The sequence below is a fragment of the Martes martes genome (assembly GCF_963455335.1).
Source record: "Martes martes genome assembly, chromosome: 14".
Taxonomy (NCBI): domain Eukaryota; kingdom Metazoa; phylum Chordata; class Mammalia; order Carnivora; family Mustelidae; genus Martes; species Martes martes.
In genome coordinates, this window is record NC_137902.1 from 26,104,147 (window position 1) to 26,121,107 (window position 16,961).

General features: G+C 46.2%; 1 protein-coding gene across 4 annotated transcripts in view; it reads right to left on the minus strand.

Annotated features, from left to right (window-relative positions):
* Nucleotides 1-16,961, minus strand: part of GBF1 (golgi brefeldin A resistant guanine nucleotide exchange factor 1) — a 121,768-nt gene that overhangs the window by 7,296 nt on the left and 97,511 nt on the right. For 2 of the 4 annotated variants that reach the window (XM_080823578.1, XM_080823576.1), the window contains exons 9-29: nucleotides 14,179-14,326; nucleotides 13,623-13,846; nucleotides 12,926-13,091; nucleotides 12,080-12,291; nucleotides 11,643-11,741; nucleotides 10,648-10,842; nucleotides 10,233-10,422; nucleotides 9,196-9,336; nucleotides 8,751-8,839; nucleotides 7,136-7,338; nucleotides 6,550-6,673; nucleotides 6,148-6,273; nucleotides 5,797-5,879; nucleotides 4,689-4,925; nucleotides 4,311-4,404; nucleotides 3,767-3,943; nucleotides 3,371-3,435; nucleotides 3,165-3,288; nucleotides 2,882-2,953; nucleotides 2,644-2,738; nucleotides 2,235-2,388 (exon numbers count right to left, since the gene is read on the minus strand). In XM_080823578.1, coding sequence (XP_080679704.1) covers nucleotides 2,235-2,388; nucleotides 2,644-2,738; nucleotides 2,882-2,953; nucleotides 3,165-3,288; nucleotides 3,371-3,435; nucleotides 3,767-3,943; nucleotides 4,311-4,404; nucleotides 4,689-4,925; nucleotides 5,797-5,879; nucleotides 6,148-6,273; nucleotides 6,550-6,673; nucleotides 7,136-7,338; nucleotides 8,751-8,839; nucleotides 9,196-9,336; nucleotides 10,233-10,422; nucleotides 10,648-10,842; nucleotides 11,643-11,741; nucleotides 12,080-12,291; nucleotides 12,926-13,091; nucleotides 13,623-13,846; nucleotides 14,179-14,326 — 3,018 coding nt within the window. Of the gene's footprint in view, nucleotides 1-2,234; nucleotides 2,389-2,643; nucleotides 2,739-2,881; nucleotides 2,954-3,164; nucleotides 3,289-3,370; nucleotides 3,436-3,766; nucleotides 3,944-4,310; nucleotides 4,405-4,688; nucleotides 4,926-5,796; nucleotides 5,880-6,147; nucleotides 6,274-6,549; nucleotides 6,674-7,135; nucleotides 7,339-8,750; nucleotides 8,840-9,195; nucleotides 9,337-10,232; nucleotides 10,423-10,647; nucleotides 10,843-11,642; nucleotides 11,742-12,079; nucleotides 12,292-12,925; nucleotides 13,095-13,622; nucleotides 13,847-14,178; nucleotides 14,327-16,961 lie in introns of all 4 variants that reach the window. The other 2 variants (XM_080823577.1, XM_080823575.1) reach the window with 1 other exon arrangement.

Consider the following 16,961-nt stretch of genomic DNA (forward strand, 5'->3'; position numbering starts at 1 on the left):
ATTTTCTAATTGGATTGTTTTCTTACTGTTGTATTTTGAGTTCTTTTATATTTTAGGTATTAGTTTTTTTTCAGATGTGTAGTTTGCAAAGATATGGTCCTTATCTTTTCATCCTTTTCACATGACCTTCCAAAGAATACAAGTTTTTTTTTTTTTTTTTTAATTTACTTATTTGAGAGAGAGCGCGAGTGCGTGCATGCACGCATGAGCCAGGGGAGGGGCAGAGGGAGAGGGAGAGGGAGATAATCTCAAGTAGATTCCCCATGGCGCCCAATGGAGGGCTCAATCCCAAGACCCTGAGATCATGACTGGAGCCAAAACCGAGAGTTGGATGCTTAACTGACTGAGCCACCCAGGCGCCCCTAGAGTATAAGTTCTTAAAATTGATGAAATCCAATTTACCAATTTTTCCTTTTATGGATTGCACTTTTGGTGTCAAGCCTAAGAATTCTTTTCCTAGCTCCTGAACATATCCTCCTAGGTTTCTTCATAAAGGTTTCATAATTCTACATTTTACATTTAAATCTATGATTCATTTTGGGGGGTGCCTATGTGGCGCAGTCGGTTAAGTGTCCGACTCTTGATTTTGGCTCAGGTCATGATCTCAGGGTTGTGAGATCCAGCCCTATGTCAGGCTCCCTGCTCAGCAGGGAGTCTGCTTGAGAGTCTCTCTCTCTATCTTCCTCTGTCCCTCCCCCATGATCACTCTCTCTCTCAAATAAATAAATAAATCTTAAAAAAAAAAAAGATCTAAACAGACTGAGGGTTGCTGGGGGCAAAGGGGTAGGGAGAGGGTGGCTGGGTTATAGACACTAGGGAGGGTATGTGCTATGGTGAGTGCTGTGAAATGTGTAAGCCTGATGATTCACAGACCTGTACCACTGGAGCAAATAATACATTATATGTTAATAAAAATAACTTAAAAAATAAATATATGAGTCATTTTGAGTTAATTTTTCTATAAGGCATGCTGCTGAGGTCAAGGTTTATTGTTTGTTCCCTACCCATGAATTTCAATTGTTCTAGCCACTGAAAAGGCGATTCTTCCTCCATTTAATTGTTTTTGCACTTTTGTAAAAAATTAGTTGAGCATCTCTGTGTGGGTCTATTTCTGGATTCTTTCTTCTGTTCCACTGATTTATGTCTTTCTCTCCACAAATACCAGATAGTCTTGATTACTGCAGCTATGTAGGAAGCCTTAGTAGCAGATGGAGTGATTTCTCCCACTTTTTTCTTTCTCAAATGTTTGGCCATTCTAGGGCCTATGCTTTTCAATCTAAATTTTAAAATAAGCCTAGGTCTACAAAAAACCTTGCGGGGATTTTCATGGGAGTTGCATTAAACTTATACATGAATTTGGGGGAGAACTGACATCTTTACTATGTAGAGTCTTCCAATCCATGAATACAGTATGCCTCTTCATTTATTTAGGTCTTGATATCTTTCATTAGCATTTTGTAATCTTTAGCAGAGAGATGCTATAAATGTTTGTTAGGTGTGTATTTCAGTATTTCATTTCATTTGAAGCACGTGTAAATGATATTGTGTTGTTGGTTTCATTTTCTATACATTTACTGTTAGTATCTGGAACTGTGATTTTTCTTTAGATACTAGGACTCTAAGACTGCCTAGAATTTATTAAATTGTTATATAAAGACTCATGTACTTTTTTAAAAATTTAAATTCAAGTTAGTTAACATATAGTGTAGTATTTGAGTATTATTTAGTGATTCATCACTTACATATAACACCCAGTGCTTATCGCAATAAGTGTCCTCCATAGTGCCTATCACCCATTCAACCCATTCCCCCACCCACCTCTCCTATGTGATTAATTTTTGTGTTAATCTTATATCCTGTGACCTTGCCGAACTCACTTATTAGTTCTATGCTGACTGTCTTTTATACTTGAGCTAAGAGATCTCAGGAGGGTCCTAAGCATGAGAACCAGGAAACCAGATACAGGGCTGAGACTGCCACAAGGCAGTAGCCATTCAACCCTACAGAGCAGATTCACAGGAGCCTGCAGAGGTGCTAAGTACCAGCTTCATGCGTGAGACCATTCTAGACTCATCCCTAATGCCACCTGTTAGATTCCTCTAGCCCTGTGGTAGGTAACCGGACTCATGCAATAGGACACTAAATGAACTTTCTGTCTCAGGCCGTACCCACAACCGACACTGTGGCTTTAGTCCCCTACCTACTTCCTGCCCTCCAGGCTGTACTCTGCTTACCTGGCCACTGATCTCTTCTCTTCGGAGTAGTCGAATGGCCAAGCGCAGCAGCCCCACCACTGCTCGCTCTACAAGGAAGCAGAAATCCTGTGCCTGGACACACAGGTGATATAGATGGTCTCGGACAGTCTGCCACACACAGCCCACACGGTCCCTGAGGAACATAAGGGTGAGGACAGTCTCAGCTGGACAGGCCACTGGGCAATAGGTCTCTCCCTTTGATCCAGGTTAGGCCTTTCAGGGCTCATCAGTATTATACCCTAAGCAGGCAGGTATAATGAACAAGCTTCTCCACTGCCTATAGCTTCATGTGCTTCTTGCTCCTAAAGCCCACTCAGCAAGATGGCTCCAGTCTTCCATCCCTTTGGCACAAACCCAGAATGAGGCCTGCCTAAAGACTGCCTTCTACCTGTTCTCCAGCACAATCCTCAGCAGCATCTCTAGGCAGAAAGCAGCATCCTCCTCATCATATGTCTCTTCATCTGGTGTCACTGAGACCAGAGCCTAGAGCACAACGGTGGGAAAGCATGCAGAAGTCAGCCACTGGCTCTGCCCTGACAGAAATTAAGGCAATCACCATTGTCCCCATCTCCCCTCCTAGACACAGCCGGCTCTTTCATCCCTCCTCTTCCCTCTTTATCCTGTACCTTCATGAGTTCCTGGAGGGACTCCAGCTGAAGGAACTTGCTTTCTGTGATCATCTTTTCTGGGTCACATTGCTAGAGGGGATTCAAGAGGGAGGAGGGTCAGTGACAAGGGCTGGAGGGAAGAGAATGTTCCCAAGAGCTAGGGAGAGAGGACAAAAGGCCATCAGCTCTGGTCATAAGCCCTGGATAATTCTACTCTTCAGTTTCTAGGGCAACATCCATCTAGTAGGGAGGGATTTAGACTTGTTTACCAAGGCTACCAAGGGTAGGCAAAGACAGTTACCTTGATACAGTCCAAGGCTGCTCTTTTGGCCTCTTGGTTCTCAGTGGATGGGCCCCGCACACTAGACTGCTCAGTACCACTTAGTGTCAGCCAGCTCACAAAGCTTAGCACTGTCGACTCTCCTCTGCAGAAAAAGTTCAAACCCTGGTGAGCTCCATAGTTCTGACCCTCCCTCTCCAAGCCTTCAGCCTCTGATCTGCCCTTACCGATTTGACGGCGTCTCCTCCCTCTGTAATGAGATCTTGCCATTGGGATCCACAAAATCTTCTACCTGGAAAATCAGATCAAGAATAATTTCTTCCCACATGCCCTTTGCATTTCCTGCTTCTTCACGAAAAATTCTCTGGCTTTCTTCCTGTAGCTCAGTGTCCCACACTCCTGACTGGGCCGCCTACAGCTGGTGACTGGCAATGGCTTCTAAATCAGCCTTCTTTTGCAGGCATCCCCTCACCCAAGATCTGTGGTCTTACATTTAAGGTGTTCCCGGTAAGTTTCAGCGGTCATTGGGCCTAGTGCTAGTCTCAACCAGTTCCGCACACAGAGAGCACATAGTTTATGAGCTTTTGCCTTGTTATTGCCCACTAATCCCCTATAGGAATTACCTCCACCATAGCTTTGGGCAGCAGTTGAGCTCGGAAGAGCTGCAGCATGGCCTCCATGATATTCTTCCAACCCTCCCGCAGGATGTCACCATGACGATGGGCCAAATGGAATACTGTCTTGGCTGCAATGTGGGCTTTGGGGTTGCTTCCAAACACACTGGGCAGGTTCTCAATAGACTGAAAAGGAAGATAAGGAAAGGCTTAGGGTCTAGCAAATGTTTGGAAAGGAGATCTCTTAGGCCTTTACCTATAGTTCCCCGAAAGTCCTGCTTGCTATGGTTCACTACCCCCCCAATACTGGTAGGATGGGCTAACCTGGTTAAGGCCTTCCCCACTGATGTATCTCCTCTCCCATCCCACTTGCATGAGGTGACATAGTCTCATTCTAGGGGGTGTGAAACAAAAATGGCCTAAGTGCTACTGTAGTCTAGGGGGAGTACATGAATATGCCGAGGGAAAACAGCTCTACAGTAAGGATGAATTTATGGCTAAAAGAGAGGTCCTCCTTTGGAACTCTAAGTAAACGGTTCTTGCCCCTGCTCACCTCACTGCTAAGAGCTGTGAATTTGCACAGAGATATGATGAGATTGTCAAACACATCGCTGAGGCCATAGTGGGCGGAGATCATGGCGCACTTCCTGTAATGTCACATTCCAGAAAGAGTGAGTCACTGGAAGGCTAGGTAGTCCTTCCAAGTCCCTGAGGAGGCTTACTTAGGATTCTTCCCCGATCAAGTCCCAAGAAGAAACCTTTTACTCTTCAATGTTTAAGACTGAGCCTTCCCAAGCTTCAGTCTCCTTTCAAAAACTCAGAGAAAACCCATTCTAATAAAAATATGAGTAGGAATCAGAAAGGCATGGAGGCAACCATGTTTGCCCAGAGAGGTGAGAGGAGGTCAAGACCAAGGCCACAGCTGGGCTACCTGAAGCCTGAGATGGCTTTCTGGATGATTGTCTCTTCAAGGCTTTTGTCAAAGACATAAGAAAGGGCAGCAATAGTGGGGCCCCATGTCATGGTGAAGAGGTCAAGATCATAGCTGCCAGCAGGCACACGAAGGAATATGCCCTCTGGGGTGGCACCTCGATGAAGCAGCACATTCCACACATAGTTCTCCCGAACCAAGCCTGTCTGCTCTTCAGGCATCACAATCTCCTCATTCCTGTTAGGAGGTAAAGGAAAGAGTAGGTGCACTGCTATGAACCTAACTGGTTCCATGCTAGGACAACAGGTTTGGTTGTTTTTTTTTAAGATTTTATTTATTTATTTGACAGACAGAGATCACAAGTAGGCAGAGAGAGGCGGGGAAAGCAGGCTCCCCGCTGAGCAGAGAGCCTGATGTGGGGCTCAATCCCAGGACCCTGGGATCATGACTTGAGCTGAAGGCAGAGGCTTTTAACCCACTGAGCCACCCAGGTACCCCTAGGACAACAGGTTTTGCCCATACTGGCACAGTCCATCAATGAGAGGTCACCACAAGTGCAGCTCAGTGATCTGCTTCCCACACACTAGTGGGAACAGGGAGAAAAAAAGGAAGCACCCAGAACCCCCTATAATGCCAAAGCCCTGTCTTTAACTGGGGCCTTTAGTTCCGTAGTGAGATCTCCATTCTTTCTAGGTATGAGAGGATGAACATTTCTCTCTACTTTTTCTGATTTATAATAAAAAACTAAGTGCCCCATCTCTGATCTCTGACCCAAACCTCACCCTCCAGTGCCCATTTTGTGTTCTCTACCAGCTTCAGAATGCATCTTGTGAGCTAGACAGGAAAACCCAGCTGCTTTGGGTTCAAAAATGGGCCCATGATATTCTATTTAGCAGGGGCAGTTTAGATCCTGGCTCAGAGTACTAGAGCTCCAGTACTGTTCAGGCTTCTTTAAGGAAGGAATGGGAAAAGGTGCTGCCCAGCTGAGTCTCAAGGCTAAATCCAGGGCATACGAATCATTGAAGTCTGATGGGACTCTAAAATCTGGAAAAGGAAGCAGTGTGCTTCTGCTTAATGAGAAGACAAACTATTCTCCACAAATACTCACTTGATGGCATGGTACATGTCCTCCAGGATGTCTTGCTCAAAGTCCTTGCCTCCATTCACACCTTTTAGGTTTTTGCGAAACTCCTAGAGACAGGCCAACAAGCTTTTCCCCCATATGTCAATGCTGAAGCCCCACCTAAGGAACTCCTGGGTCTATAGTAGATAGGACTTAGGAAACAGTAAGTGAAAGAGCCCGCCTCCCTAACCCAGTTCTTTTCCTGGATTGGTCAGCCCTCCCTGATTCCCCTGGACAAACTCTGTCCATTGTGCCCACTGGAAATCCCATGTCTTTCCTGCTATACCTCCAAAACTGCGCTGGACCCTCTCTGCCTTGGCTGGGATCCAAGCTTACCTCTAGAGTCATGGGTGCATTCTGTTTGCGAACGTTGTGGTTGTGCTGGTCAGTGTTAAGCAAGATGACAGCATAGGCCAGGGCAAAGCAGGCATCGCTATTGGCAAATGGGGAGCCATTACAATTCTGAAAAAGCAAAGACCCCACCTGTATCAATGCCCTTCTCTGGCCAATCAAACCTTCACTACCAACCCACTGGCCAGTGTTGGGTACAAAGAGGAGCCAGAAAGCCTCCAACCTCTTGCCAACTCCTTAACAGAAGCTTATCTCTTTATGGAAAGTTCGCTGGTGTTTCTCTCAGCCTTTTAGGAGACAGCAGCTGGGTCCTTCAGTTGGAGCCATAAAAACCCTCCAGTCAAATGAACCTGGGATGCTGGGCTCAGGCCCTGACATGCAACTCACTCTCCAATGTTCTGTGAATGCCTCCAGCAACCTCTGGATGACTGGGGCTTCTCCAGGTAAGCGGAAGGCTTCCAGGTAGAGACGAAGAGCTTCATCCAGCCGTAGACCCTGAAAGCTAAAGGTGCTAGAGAGAAAGAAGGACAAAGAGGCTAAAGATACATAAGCCACAAACATTGGGCTCCGTATTAGCTCTAGTCCCTCTCATCTTCTCATATTGGAACAGAGGAACCTGAAGGTTCTAGCAAAGGGAACAATCTTGTGGTCATCTCTAAAACAGACTAGAATCTGACAACTCCTAATTTTAGTACTTTCCCCATCAGTGCATTCTTGCCTGGAAACCCCATCCACTGGAATCTACCTTGTGCTCAGGAACCCTGTTCTTTCCCTTTGCAATGCTCTCTATGCAGAATGGAATGGCTCCCAAAGCTATCTTGCTGGAGACTCTTTCAGGTCCAACAGACATAAGTCATGGGAAGAGGAAGAGTGTGTGACCTAGGTTACCAGCAGGAACTGACTGAGACTACTTTGAGGGATGCCTTGCCCTTTGATCACCAACTATGTCCTCCACTTCTTGCCACTTCCTCACCTCACAAAGCTCTCCAACAGGTCAATGTTTTTGCGGTCACTCACAAACTCTCCAATCATTTTCTTGTCCAGCCGAGGGTTCTCTCGGAGCCACTGGGCAACCTCTGTGTTGTCCATTGGGATGGTAAGGAGGCCTTTCTCCTGCAGAAACTGGATCCCCTTCTTTGGTTTCTGGTTGAACTGCTCTGTGCCAGTGATTAGCAGCTGGAGGAGAGATACTAGAGGTGTCACAAGCTGTTCTGCTCCTACACCAGACAAGGCCAGGCTGAACTCCATCACGGTCCACAGCTGGTCACCTAATAGGTTCCTAAGATGTAGTTCTAAGTGACTCCAAAACTAAGGCTGGATCATACCAGCCCCACTAGCTGTCCCCATTCTTCGTGCCTCATTAGAACCGGCTGAGGAACCAGGGTGCCCCGCTGGCTTAGTTAGTAGGATATGTGACTCTTGATCTTAGGGCGGTACGTTTGAGCCCCATATTGGGTGTAGAGATTACTTAAAAACAAAACAAAAAAACAAACAAAACAAAACAAAACATAGAATTTTTAAAAAATTGCACCATAAGAGGCAACTGGCTCAGTAGAACATTAACTCCTGATCTCAGGGTTGTGAGTTCAAGCCCCACACTGGGCACAGAGCCTACTTAAAAATTAAAAAAAAAATAGTAAGAAGAACTGGCTGAGGAGCTCCTTTTCACTCATTTTCTGAATTCTCAAGATGCACAGGGACAGCCCTTCTCCACCAACTTAGAAATCAGGAGAAAGGAGAAGAGAGACTAGAGAAGGTTCTCTTCCCTCTAGTTTTTTTTTTTTTTTAATTCTATTTAATTATTTTTCAGAGAGCGAGAGAGCAAAAGCAGGGGGAGCAGCCACCAGAGGGAGAAACAGGTTCCCCACCGAGAAAGGAGCCCAATGCAGGATTTGATCCTAGGACCCTGGGATCATGACCTGAGCTGAAGGCAGACGCTTAACCAACTGAGCCACCCAAGGATCCCTCTTCTCCCCAGTTTTATAGCCATCCTGGCATCTGTTTATAGCCTAGCTTGGATTTCCCTTCTTTCTCCAGTTTCCCAGCTTTTAAGGACAAGGTGAACTAACTGTGATGATAACTCAACTTTTTGTCTGTTTAGTCACAGCTCTACAATCAAGGGGACACAAACCAGTCACTTAGGCTGACCATAAGAGGAAGAAAGGGTTAAATAAAAGGTTTTTTTGTGTTTAAAAAACAACTTTTTTTGAACTTTACTAAAGCACCAGATAAATGTCAATTCCATTTCACTACCAATACCTACCCCAGGGCTTGAGATAACCAATAACCTCCAGTGACCCACATGACACCATCCCAAGCTCTTGTTACCACCAGTAACAACTGGCTCTCACCTAGGGCAGGATTTGCCAAGGGGTACACAATAGGGTATGTCTAATTCCATGGCTTAGAAAGGAAGGCTTTCAAAGGAGACTCGGTGGTTGCTGAAGTCCCCCAAAATGCAAAGATTAGCCTTGGGAAACTGCTCAATGAGCTGCTAGACTCTCCCTTATCCTCTGGGACAGAAACCCTACAAAAGACACCCAGACCGAGGCAGGCAGAGACTAAGTTCTGGGGATGGCCATACATACCTTCTTTTTGTTTTTAATTTCAATCAGTTCCCGTGGATCTGGCAAGAGACAGGAAAATCGAGGTGGCTTCCGGGTAAACTTTTTGTCAGCTAGGAATAGGATATGGGAAGAAGAAAAGGAGAAACCTGTAAGACCTCCTTTACCAGTATAGTGGCTTTTGGAAGGTTGCCAATATACTCTCTAGTGAAGAAAAATGCCTCAAAAATTTTCTTGTCCTCATCAGTCTTCAACATTCTTAGAGGTCCTATCTTCTAGGGCTCCAAATGTTTTCTCTCAAGTATCTTTAGCCTCTCAAATATTTCCTCCTCTCTCTGAAGGTATGGGTGAGCAGCCAAGGTTCACTCACATACTGCTTTAGGGTGTCTGTGCCCTCCCCCCCTTCCCTGGGCTCTCCACCAAAACCTCCAGTTGAGGGTGCTGAGGATCATGGACACCCAGTACCCACCCCCAGAGTCAGCAGCTTCCTCCAGATCACTGCATCCTGGCTTCCCGTGTTCTGCTGGCAGCCGCCCTCCACCTGGCAGATGTAGGCCTGGGATGTCTGGGGCTAAGCCTACAGGTTTCCCATCACTGGCTGCTCTCTCAGCTGGTAAGAGAGAAGAAAATAAATGAAGATGGGGTAAGAAACCAAGCAGAGCTGCAAGAGAAGTTGTGTACTAGGTCAAGGAGACCTGGGTAGGTCCCACAAAGCCCCACATAGGTCACCAGCCCTGAAGACAACAAACCTAAGCCCAAATAAGTAGTCACTGTCCCAGATTAGTCAAGCATTAGATTCTGTAATTTAATAGAGATTACCTAGTCCCATTCTCTGATCTTCTGCAACCTCAGTCTCAAGGGGATGTCAGAGAAGATTAATTAGGATGGAAGCAGATACTGGGGGTGGGGGAAGGTTCAGCCTGGAAGAGAAATCCTATATCCTTTAATCTAGGTTCTCTTTTCTCCCCATAAAGAAATAATATACTCCTATGTTGTATACCTGAAACTAATGTAACATTGTATTTTAACTAAGCTTTATTTCATTCAAGATTTTATTTATTTATTTTAGAGAAAGAGAGAGAGTGTGTGCACACACACATGAGTGGGGGGGTGGGGGCGAAGAAGTAGAGGGAGAGGGACAAGCAGACTCCATGCTGAGCGCAGAGCTCAATGCAGGGCTTGATCCCATGACCCCGAGATCATGACCTGAGCTGAAATCAAGAGTTGGACACTTAACCATCTGAGCCACCCACGTGCCGTTAACTATACTTTAATTAAATGATAATAATAATAATTCTATAAGAAAGCCAAAGTGTGGAGGATAAGAAAAGGACAAGTCCATGAATCTTGCTAATCTGCCTGGCCAATGATTCAAACCACCAAACCCTGGAAACACAGAATTGGGAGAGCCCCCAGAAGAAGTGATATAAAGGATGGAGAGAGGATTCAGTGAATAGAGATAAGCATAGAATCCTAGGATTCCTCAAAGAAAGAAATGCCTCTCACTATTGCTGGATTCTCGGGAACCATCTACTGCCTCATAGCCAGGTTTGGCTGCTTCTTTCTTCTCTTGCTGGGTAAGATTGTTGAGGACTTTGGCCTGGCAATGGGCCTCAGTGCTGTCAATCACTGTCAACAGGGCATCAAGAGACAAGAGGTGTGTTGTATAGAGCTGACCAGACACAGGGAAGGCATTCTGCAAAGTAAACAGATCCAGGAGACTTGAGGTGAGAATACTTTACACTTTTCCAAAAACCCTGAAACCTCTTGTAACTTCTACACTGTCCTGAGAAATTGCCTTTCTTCTTCCTGTTCCCCAACTCTCAAGTGTTTCCCGCCCTGCATATCGTATGCTCTCTACCACCAGAGAGATTTCCTTAACAGAGCCTTCTTTCTGGACACCAGTAATAACAGTCAGCACCTTGGACAGCAGCTTGGTGAGGTCTTCAAAGAGGTTCGAACAGTAGTAGTCACAGTCATAGTTGATATAGAGCTCAGTGACAAAACTGGGGATGTGCCAGAGCTGCACAATGGCCTCCAGTGCCATCTCTTTCATCTCATAAGGCATTTTGGGGTTCTCCACAGTGATGATCTCCATGAGCTTTTTGATGTACATCTGGCAATAATCCAGTAATAGCCATTTTGGTGGGGAAGAAATCAAGATATAAGAGACAGGTAAACCATTAAACACAAGAAGGAGAAGCCTAGCCAGGAAGCATGCATTAAGAGACCCTTAAAGGTATTCTATCCTCTTTGGCCTCCATGCTGGGGAAAGGCCTGGCTCTCTACCTCACACCTGATCCAAAACAAGTTGCCTACTGACCCTCTTCGTGCTCTGTGAGCCTGACCTGGTACTACACAGAGTTCTTTCCTGCAACTTAGTGGCGAAGCCTGTCTGACTTGCTTGTCTATGCTGCAGAACTGCTAGGCAGAAAAGCCATACCCACCCACAGTGAGGTTGTCCACCAGTCCTCATATTTTGCTTCTCTCATGTCATAGCCAGCCAGTTTCCTCTGGTTTTTTTTTTTTAATTTATTAATTTATTTTTTTAAAGATTTTATTTATTTATTTGACAGAGAGAGAGGTCACAGGTAGGCAGAGAGGCAGGCAGAGAAAGAGGGGAAAGCAGGCTCCCTGCTGAGCAGAGATCCCAATGTGGGGCTTGATCCCAGGACCCCGAGAACATGACCCGAGCCGAAGGCAGAGGCTTAACCCACTGAGCCACCCAGGCGCCCCTCCTCTGGGCTTCTTTTAATTTTTCCACCAAAGACCCCAGCCAATGAACAAAACTATGGAGGCTAAAAGCACTGTCTTACGGGAGCCCCTAAATCCCATCCCTGCAGAATGACAGAGCTAGCCCCACTGGAGATGCCATACATCTATTTTTTTTTGTTCTTCCAAGTTCAATACACTCACCTCCAGTTGGAACTTGAGGTGCTCCCTCATGCTTTCAAAGAGCAGGAAGCATACCCGCAGGGAAGCAGCATAAAGGTTGAGTCGCTCTACACTGAGTAGCTGAAGATCAGAGTAGGGTTAAATCATTAGGTTTCCGAACCTATGACTCAACCAAGAGAAAAGCAGGAAAGCAAACTGTGTGAGGCTGCCACTAAGGTCCTGTGCTCTAAGGGAACTCCACATCTAGCCTTTCCCGTATTTCTCTTTGGCTGCCAAAGTTCCCAGGGAACTAATGGTGTCCTTTTGACAATGACCACTGGCCAATTGGGGAGGGAGGTTCTTTCCTGGATCCTATACTTTTTGCACCCATCAGCCAAACCTCCCTGTGCACTCCTGGTCCTTAAGAGACCCTGAAAAACAGCCAGAAACTCAGAGCCCCTCTAGAAATCCAGTCTTACCTGGAGTAAGTGGCGGCACATCTCATCCTTGATGAGGCCCAGGAGGGTTTGGCACTGGGCTACAGGGGCTGATTCAAGAGCCACTGTCAGCAGATGCAATCCCATGTGGATCATAACCTCTGAATTGTGGCGGTCGTGTGGATTGGTGAGGGAGATGAGGAAGCGGAAGAGCTCCCGGATGCAGGGAAGACCATAGGGGACCAAAGCTGTACCTAAGGAAGGCCAGGAGTAAAGTGGGATTGCTAAGAAACAACTGGCTTGATAGCTTGGCCTGGCCTGCCCTGCATTATACAAGGCAATTGCAGGTAAGTGAGTCTCTTCAAGGAAAAAAAAAAAGGTTTTTTTCTGGGGAGGTTAAGATTACTCTCACTTATTGAAGGCAATCAGAATTGATGACCCTACTTTCTGTTAGAAGTCTCAAGCTATTCTTTTTTTTTTTTTTCTCCAAAGATTTTATTTATTTATTTGACAGACAGAGATCACAAGTAAGCAGAGAAGCAGGCAGAGGAGGAAGCAGGTTCCCCGCCAAGCAGAGAGCCCGATGCAGGACTCGATCCCAGGACTCTGTGATCACGACCCGAGCCGAAGGCAGAGGCTTTAACCCACTGAGCCACCCAGGCGCCCATCAAGCTATTCTTTCCTTTCACTTCCTACTGTCCACCAAAGTCCCTCTCTGTGTAAGTTAGAGAAGGGCTCCATCCACGCCAACATTCCTCTGGCTTGATTCCATTTCCTGACTAGAAAATGGACCAGAAGACACTTTGGATCCAAGATGGTCTAGACTGAAGACAGTTAGTGGGCAGGATGGAGGTGGTGAATAGGCAGAGCCTGCCTGAGAGAACTTACCTTCCTTCTGGGAGGACTGTGTGAAGCGCACACCCCGGGGATTGACGTAATCCATGTCATGGACAGAGGCAGAGTCAGACTGGTCAGCAGGGGATGTGCACTCCTCTAACACTTCGGGGATGGATTCCACGGATGCTGACTGGGCCTTTTCCACAGGGACCCCTTCCTGCTATGACCAGTAGCAGCGGGATAGAAGAGGGATGAAACAAGAGCAACTTGGAACTTACTCCCCTGAAATGCCTATGCTCCAAGTGTCTCTAATGGACTGCAGGTATAGGGCCGGCTCAGCAGGCTATGAATCAATGCACGATGAAAGATGGCTCGGGCAGAGTATGATGAAAGACTCAGAAAGCACCTCCTGGGGCATCAGTGACCTAAAGTGACTAGAACTCTAGAGGCAACAGAGGCTCTTATAGGCCTGGGATTTAGATCATTACCTTCCAGACAAAGCTATGGCCATCTCTCTTACCTTTGCCAAGTACTATCTGTATGCATTGCTTCATAAATCCCATGAGCTACCTCTCACATTGAATCTTGCTGTGGATTTTCTATACAGCACAGCTGATTCAAGGAAACAAGAAATAACCCCCTACCTCAACCTTGTTTTGAGCCAAGGCCTGGACAAAGGATGCAAAGGATCAAGCCAATTCCCACAGGAAAAGACTAGAAAGGGGGCCTTTAGAAATCAAAGCCATACCTGGGGGTCAGGCTGCTCAGGAACCCCTGGGTCACTGCTGCCAGGCTCTGTAGCTGTGTTATACCCTGGAGAGCCAGGTTGCTCCAGGTCAGTAAGATCTTCCTTGGAAGTGGTCTGGGAGGAGAACTCCAGGCCACTGTCTGTAGAGGGGCTGACCACAGCTGAAGCAGCTTCTGAACTTGCAGAGGAGATGGGAGTGGGCACATCAATGAACGGCATGCCCCCTGCCAAGCAAAGTAAATTAGGCTTGAAGATGAGAGACTGTGCAAAACACACACCCTCCATGGCACCAGGGGCTCTATTTCCTAGACCGAATAATAATCTCTATAAACGCTGGTCTCTAATGTAGTCAGAGTCCCTCTGGAAGGAGAACAACCTTAAGTCACTGCAGAATTGCTAAATGGTCATAGTCTGAACAGACCTGGAATTTTCCTTTTTGCTCTTAGTAGAAAGACCAAAACCCCTCAGTTGGCTGGTTTTCAATGTTAAATCCCCAGAGAGGAAGGACATTTTCTTCTATCTATTCTAATCAGGGGAAGCAACCCAGGGCACTCACCAGTGAGATTAGAGGATAAGGTGGTTCCATTGGGGGTGTGCAGCTCTGAACCTGATGTGACTTTGGTCATATGGCGTAGGGGCCGGGGGGATCTCTTCTGTTTCTTCCACTTGGATGAATCACTCATGCCTCCTGCTCTCATTTTCAGCTGGAAATAGCATACCTCATCAGCACTGGTATTTAAATTAAGATTCTTTCCCTAGCAATCTCCCTTCTTTTATTCCTACTGATCCCTAGAAAACAGCCTATATGCCAAAGGAAAACTCTAGACCATCAGAGGACATTCCTACTCCTCTAATCTGGCTTCTACATCTTCCACTTCACAGGTCAGCCTAGCAGCCTCCTAAACAGTCTACTTTTAGGCTGGTTACATATTACTCTGCTTTCCTGAGTCCTGGCAATCCTAAGTGCTTTAGATGGTGCCTGACCCTCTTACAGAAAAGGTGAGGGCAGAGGCTCCTTGGCCTGAAGCTTCAGATCTACAGGTCCTGGATTCCTGGGCTTTGTTCAACTATCTGTAGCACAGCCTTGTACTCCTAGTTCTTATCCCACTATGACAGCCTACAACTTCCCTGTCACACTCAGCTTTCCCACTACTTCGTGCACTGGGCCTAGATCCTAAACATATTCCTGGCTCTCTGAAATTTTTGCATCAGGTTGGTCAAAGGCTCATTCCTTGGAGTTAAGAAGGAGTGTTATCCCAGCCAACTTGTGGAGTTAAGGATGGAGGGTCATGTCATGCTGCTGCTCTGCTCTCTACTGCTCCCAATTTTGGTACATCACTGAGACCTGTTCTTCCCACTGTTGGGTCTTTCTAAATGCAATTTTATGTTTTCAGATAGTAAGGCTACTGATTTCTTGGACCCTTGCACTATTCTATTTCCTTCTCTCCTGCTGTATTTCCATTTCTCCTATAGCTTCCTTTTAGTCACAAAGGAACATCTCTATAACTCATTGTGGGAACTGTTCTGGGATACAAGTTTTTAGGTATTTTCTCCACTCTAAGCTCACAGCTACTTTGTTTAGGTCTATTTCATTTTCCTAGTCCTGATGCCTTCTGTTAGGGTTTGAAACCAGTCCCTTTACAGTTACATCATACTATTCCTAGACTGATGGACCATCCCTGGACAGGGAAACAGTAATGGTCCAGGGACCATCAGAATGTCTCTAATAGAGTAGAAGCATTTTTCCTCCTTGCCTCTTTCTAAAGGCTGAATATACCCACGCTATCCTTTGCCTGTTCAATTCCTTTTAGTATTTGGAGGACAGGCCTCCTTCCTTGACTTCCCCCAAGCCCTCCTGAACATGGGTAACCACTGATCCTTTGCTTAGAAACCACCTAATTCTACCTTCCTTACCAATAGCTCCACCCAGAAAGGAAAGAGGTCCAAGAGTCGAGCCCTGCACCCAGCTCTTACTAACAGAGCAACAGCCTCACACTGAATTTATGCTTCTTGTCCCTCCATCTCCACAATGCCTACAGTAAAATGCCTAGAACGGAGCTTCCAGTGCTCTGAGCACTGTGGCTACACAGGAATCAGGGTGCTCTCTCCAGTAACCAGTGAAGCACATCTGTGGCAAGTTCATGGTAAAAAGAATGTTCTGGGAGTAAGCGTCAGCCAAATACACGGTCAAGAAGCTCAAGAGACCAAAGAGAAAACAAGAACCTCCTGGCATTATCGGCAATTGTTACTGAGGTCCAAAAAGCACTAACAGCTGGATCCACTTTTGTGAGCTATCTTTTCTCTCTAGCCGGCCTCCCAATTTCAGGGACTCTAGGTGGTTCTACTTCTACTGAGAAGCCAGTCACTCACTGAGATGCCTTCCTACACTAGGATTAGTCCTTCCTGTTTCCTTTTCTAACCTCCGCAAAGCTCGCTCCAAACTGATCATTTCAATTAGTATTCTCCGCCTCCTGGCTGGAGTAGGAGACGAGAGGCTGCCAGTTCTCACAAAAGCCTCAACCCTTAAAAGTACAGTTATGCTCCCTGTCCCAAGGTTCTAAGGGCGGGGCTGGGCAGTGGGTATTCATGGAACCCTACAAAACCTTATCCATGTAACTCTGCTCCCTGTTATGCTCCCTGTCCTAAGATTCTAAGGTGGGGGGGGCAATAGGTGTTCATGGAACCCTACAACACCTTATCCATATAACTATTTCCAAAGGGCAGTATAAGCTTTACAAAGAAAGATCCTAGGTTAATAATCATGGCAAAATGCTGGGCAGCTACTAAAGAGAAACGCAACTTGTGACGAGTCAAGCACACAAATGAAAATTGACACAATTCATGCAAACAGAATGCAGGCCTATGGACCATCTAGCTAGGTGTAGAAACACACAGTTCTTTTTATCTTCAATGACTTGGGCTATCCAGCTCCTTCCCATCCATCTATAGTCCTAAATCTTGGAAGAAGTCCTTTAATGTTAACTAAGAAGAAAAGACCCCAACTAGATGGATTATCCTTCCCCTCCAAATCTAGTTCAAGTATCCAGATAGTCAAGACTATTCTTAAGCTCTATATGTCAGCTCTGAGACAGGGAGAGGGTAGAAGGGGGAAGGGCCTTGCTTAGAGATCCCTCACAGTTCCCCTAGAAATGGGAGATATTAAACCTCCTACCAAGATGTCAGCAGGACCCAGGCTCTCTAGGCTCACTACATGATGTATCACCAGTTCAAAGCTTCCTTCTGCCTCCAGGCAACCAAATGCCACAGGAAAATTCCCAACACTGCAAAGCTACAAACACATGCAACACTTCCAAAGCCGTGCTGTGTTACTAGGGAGGG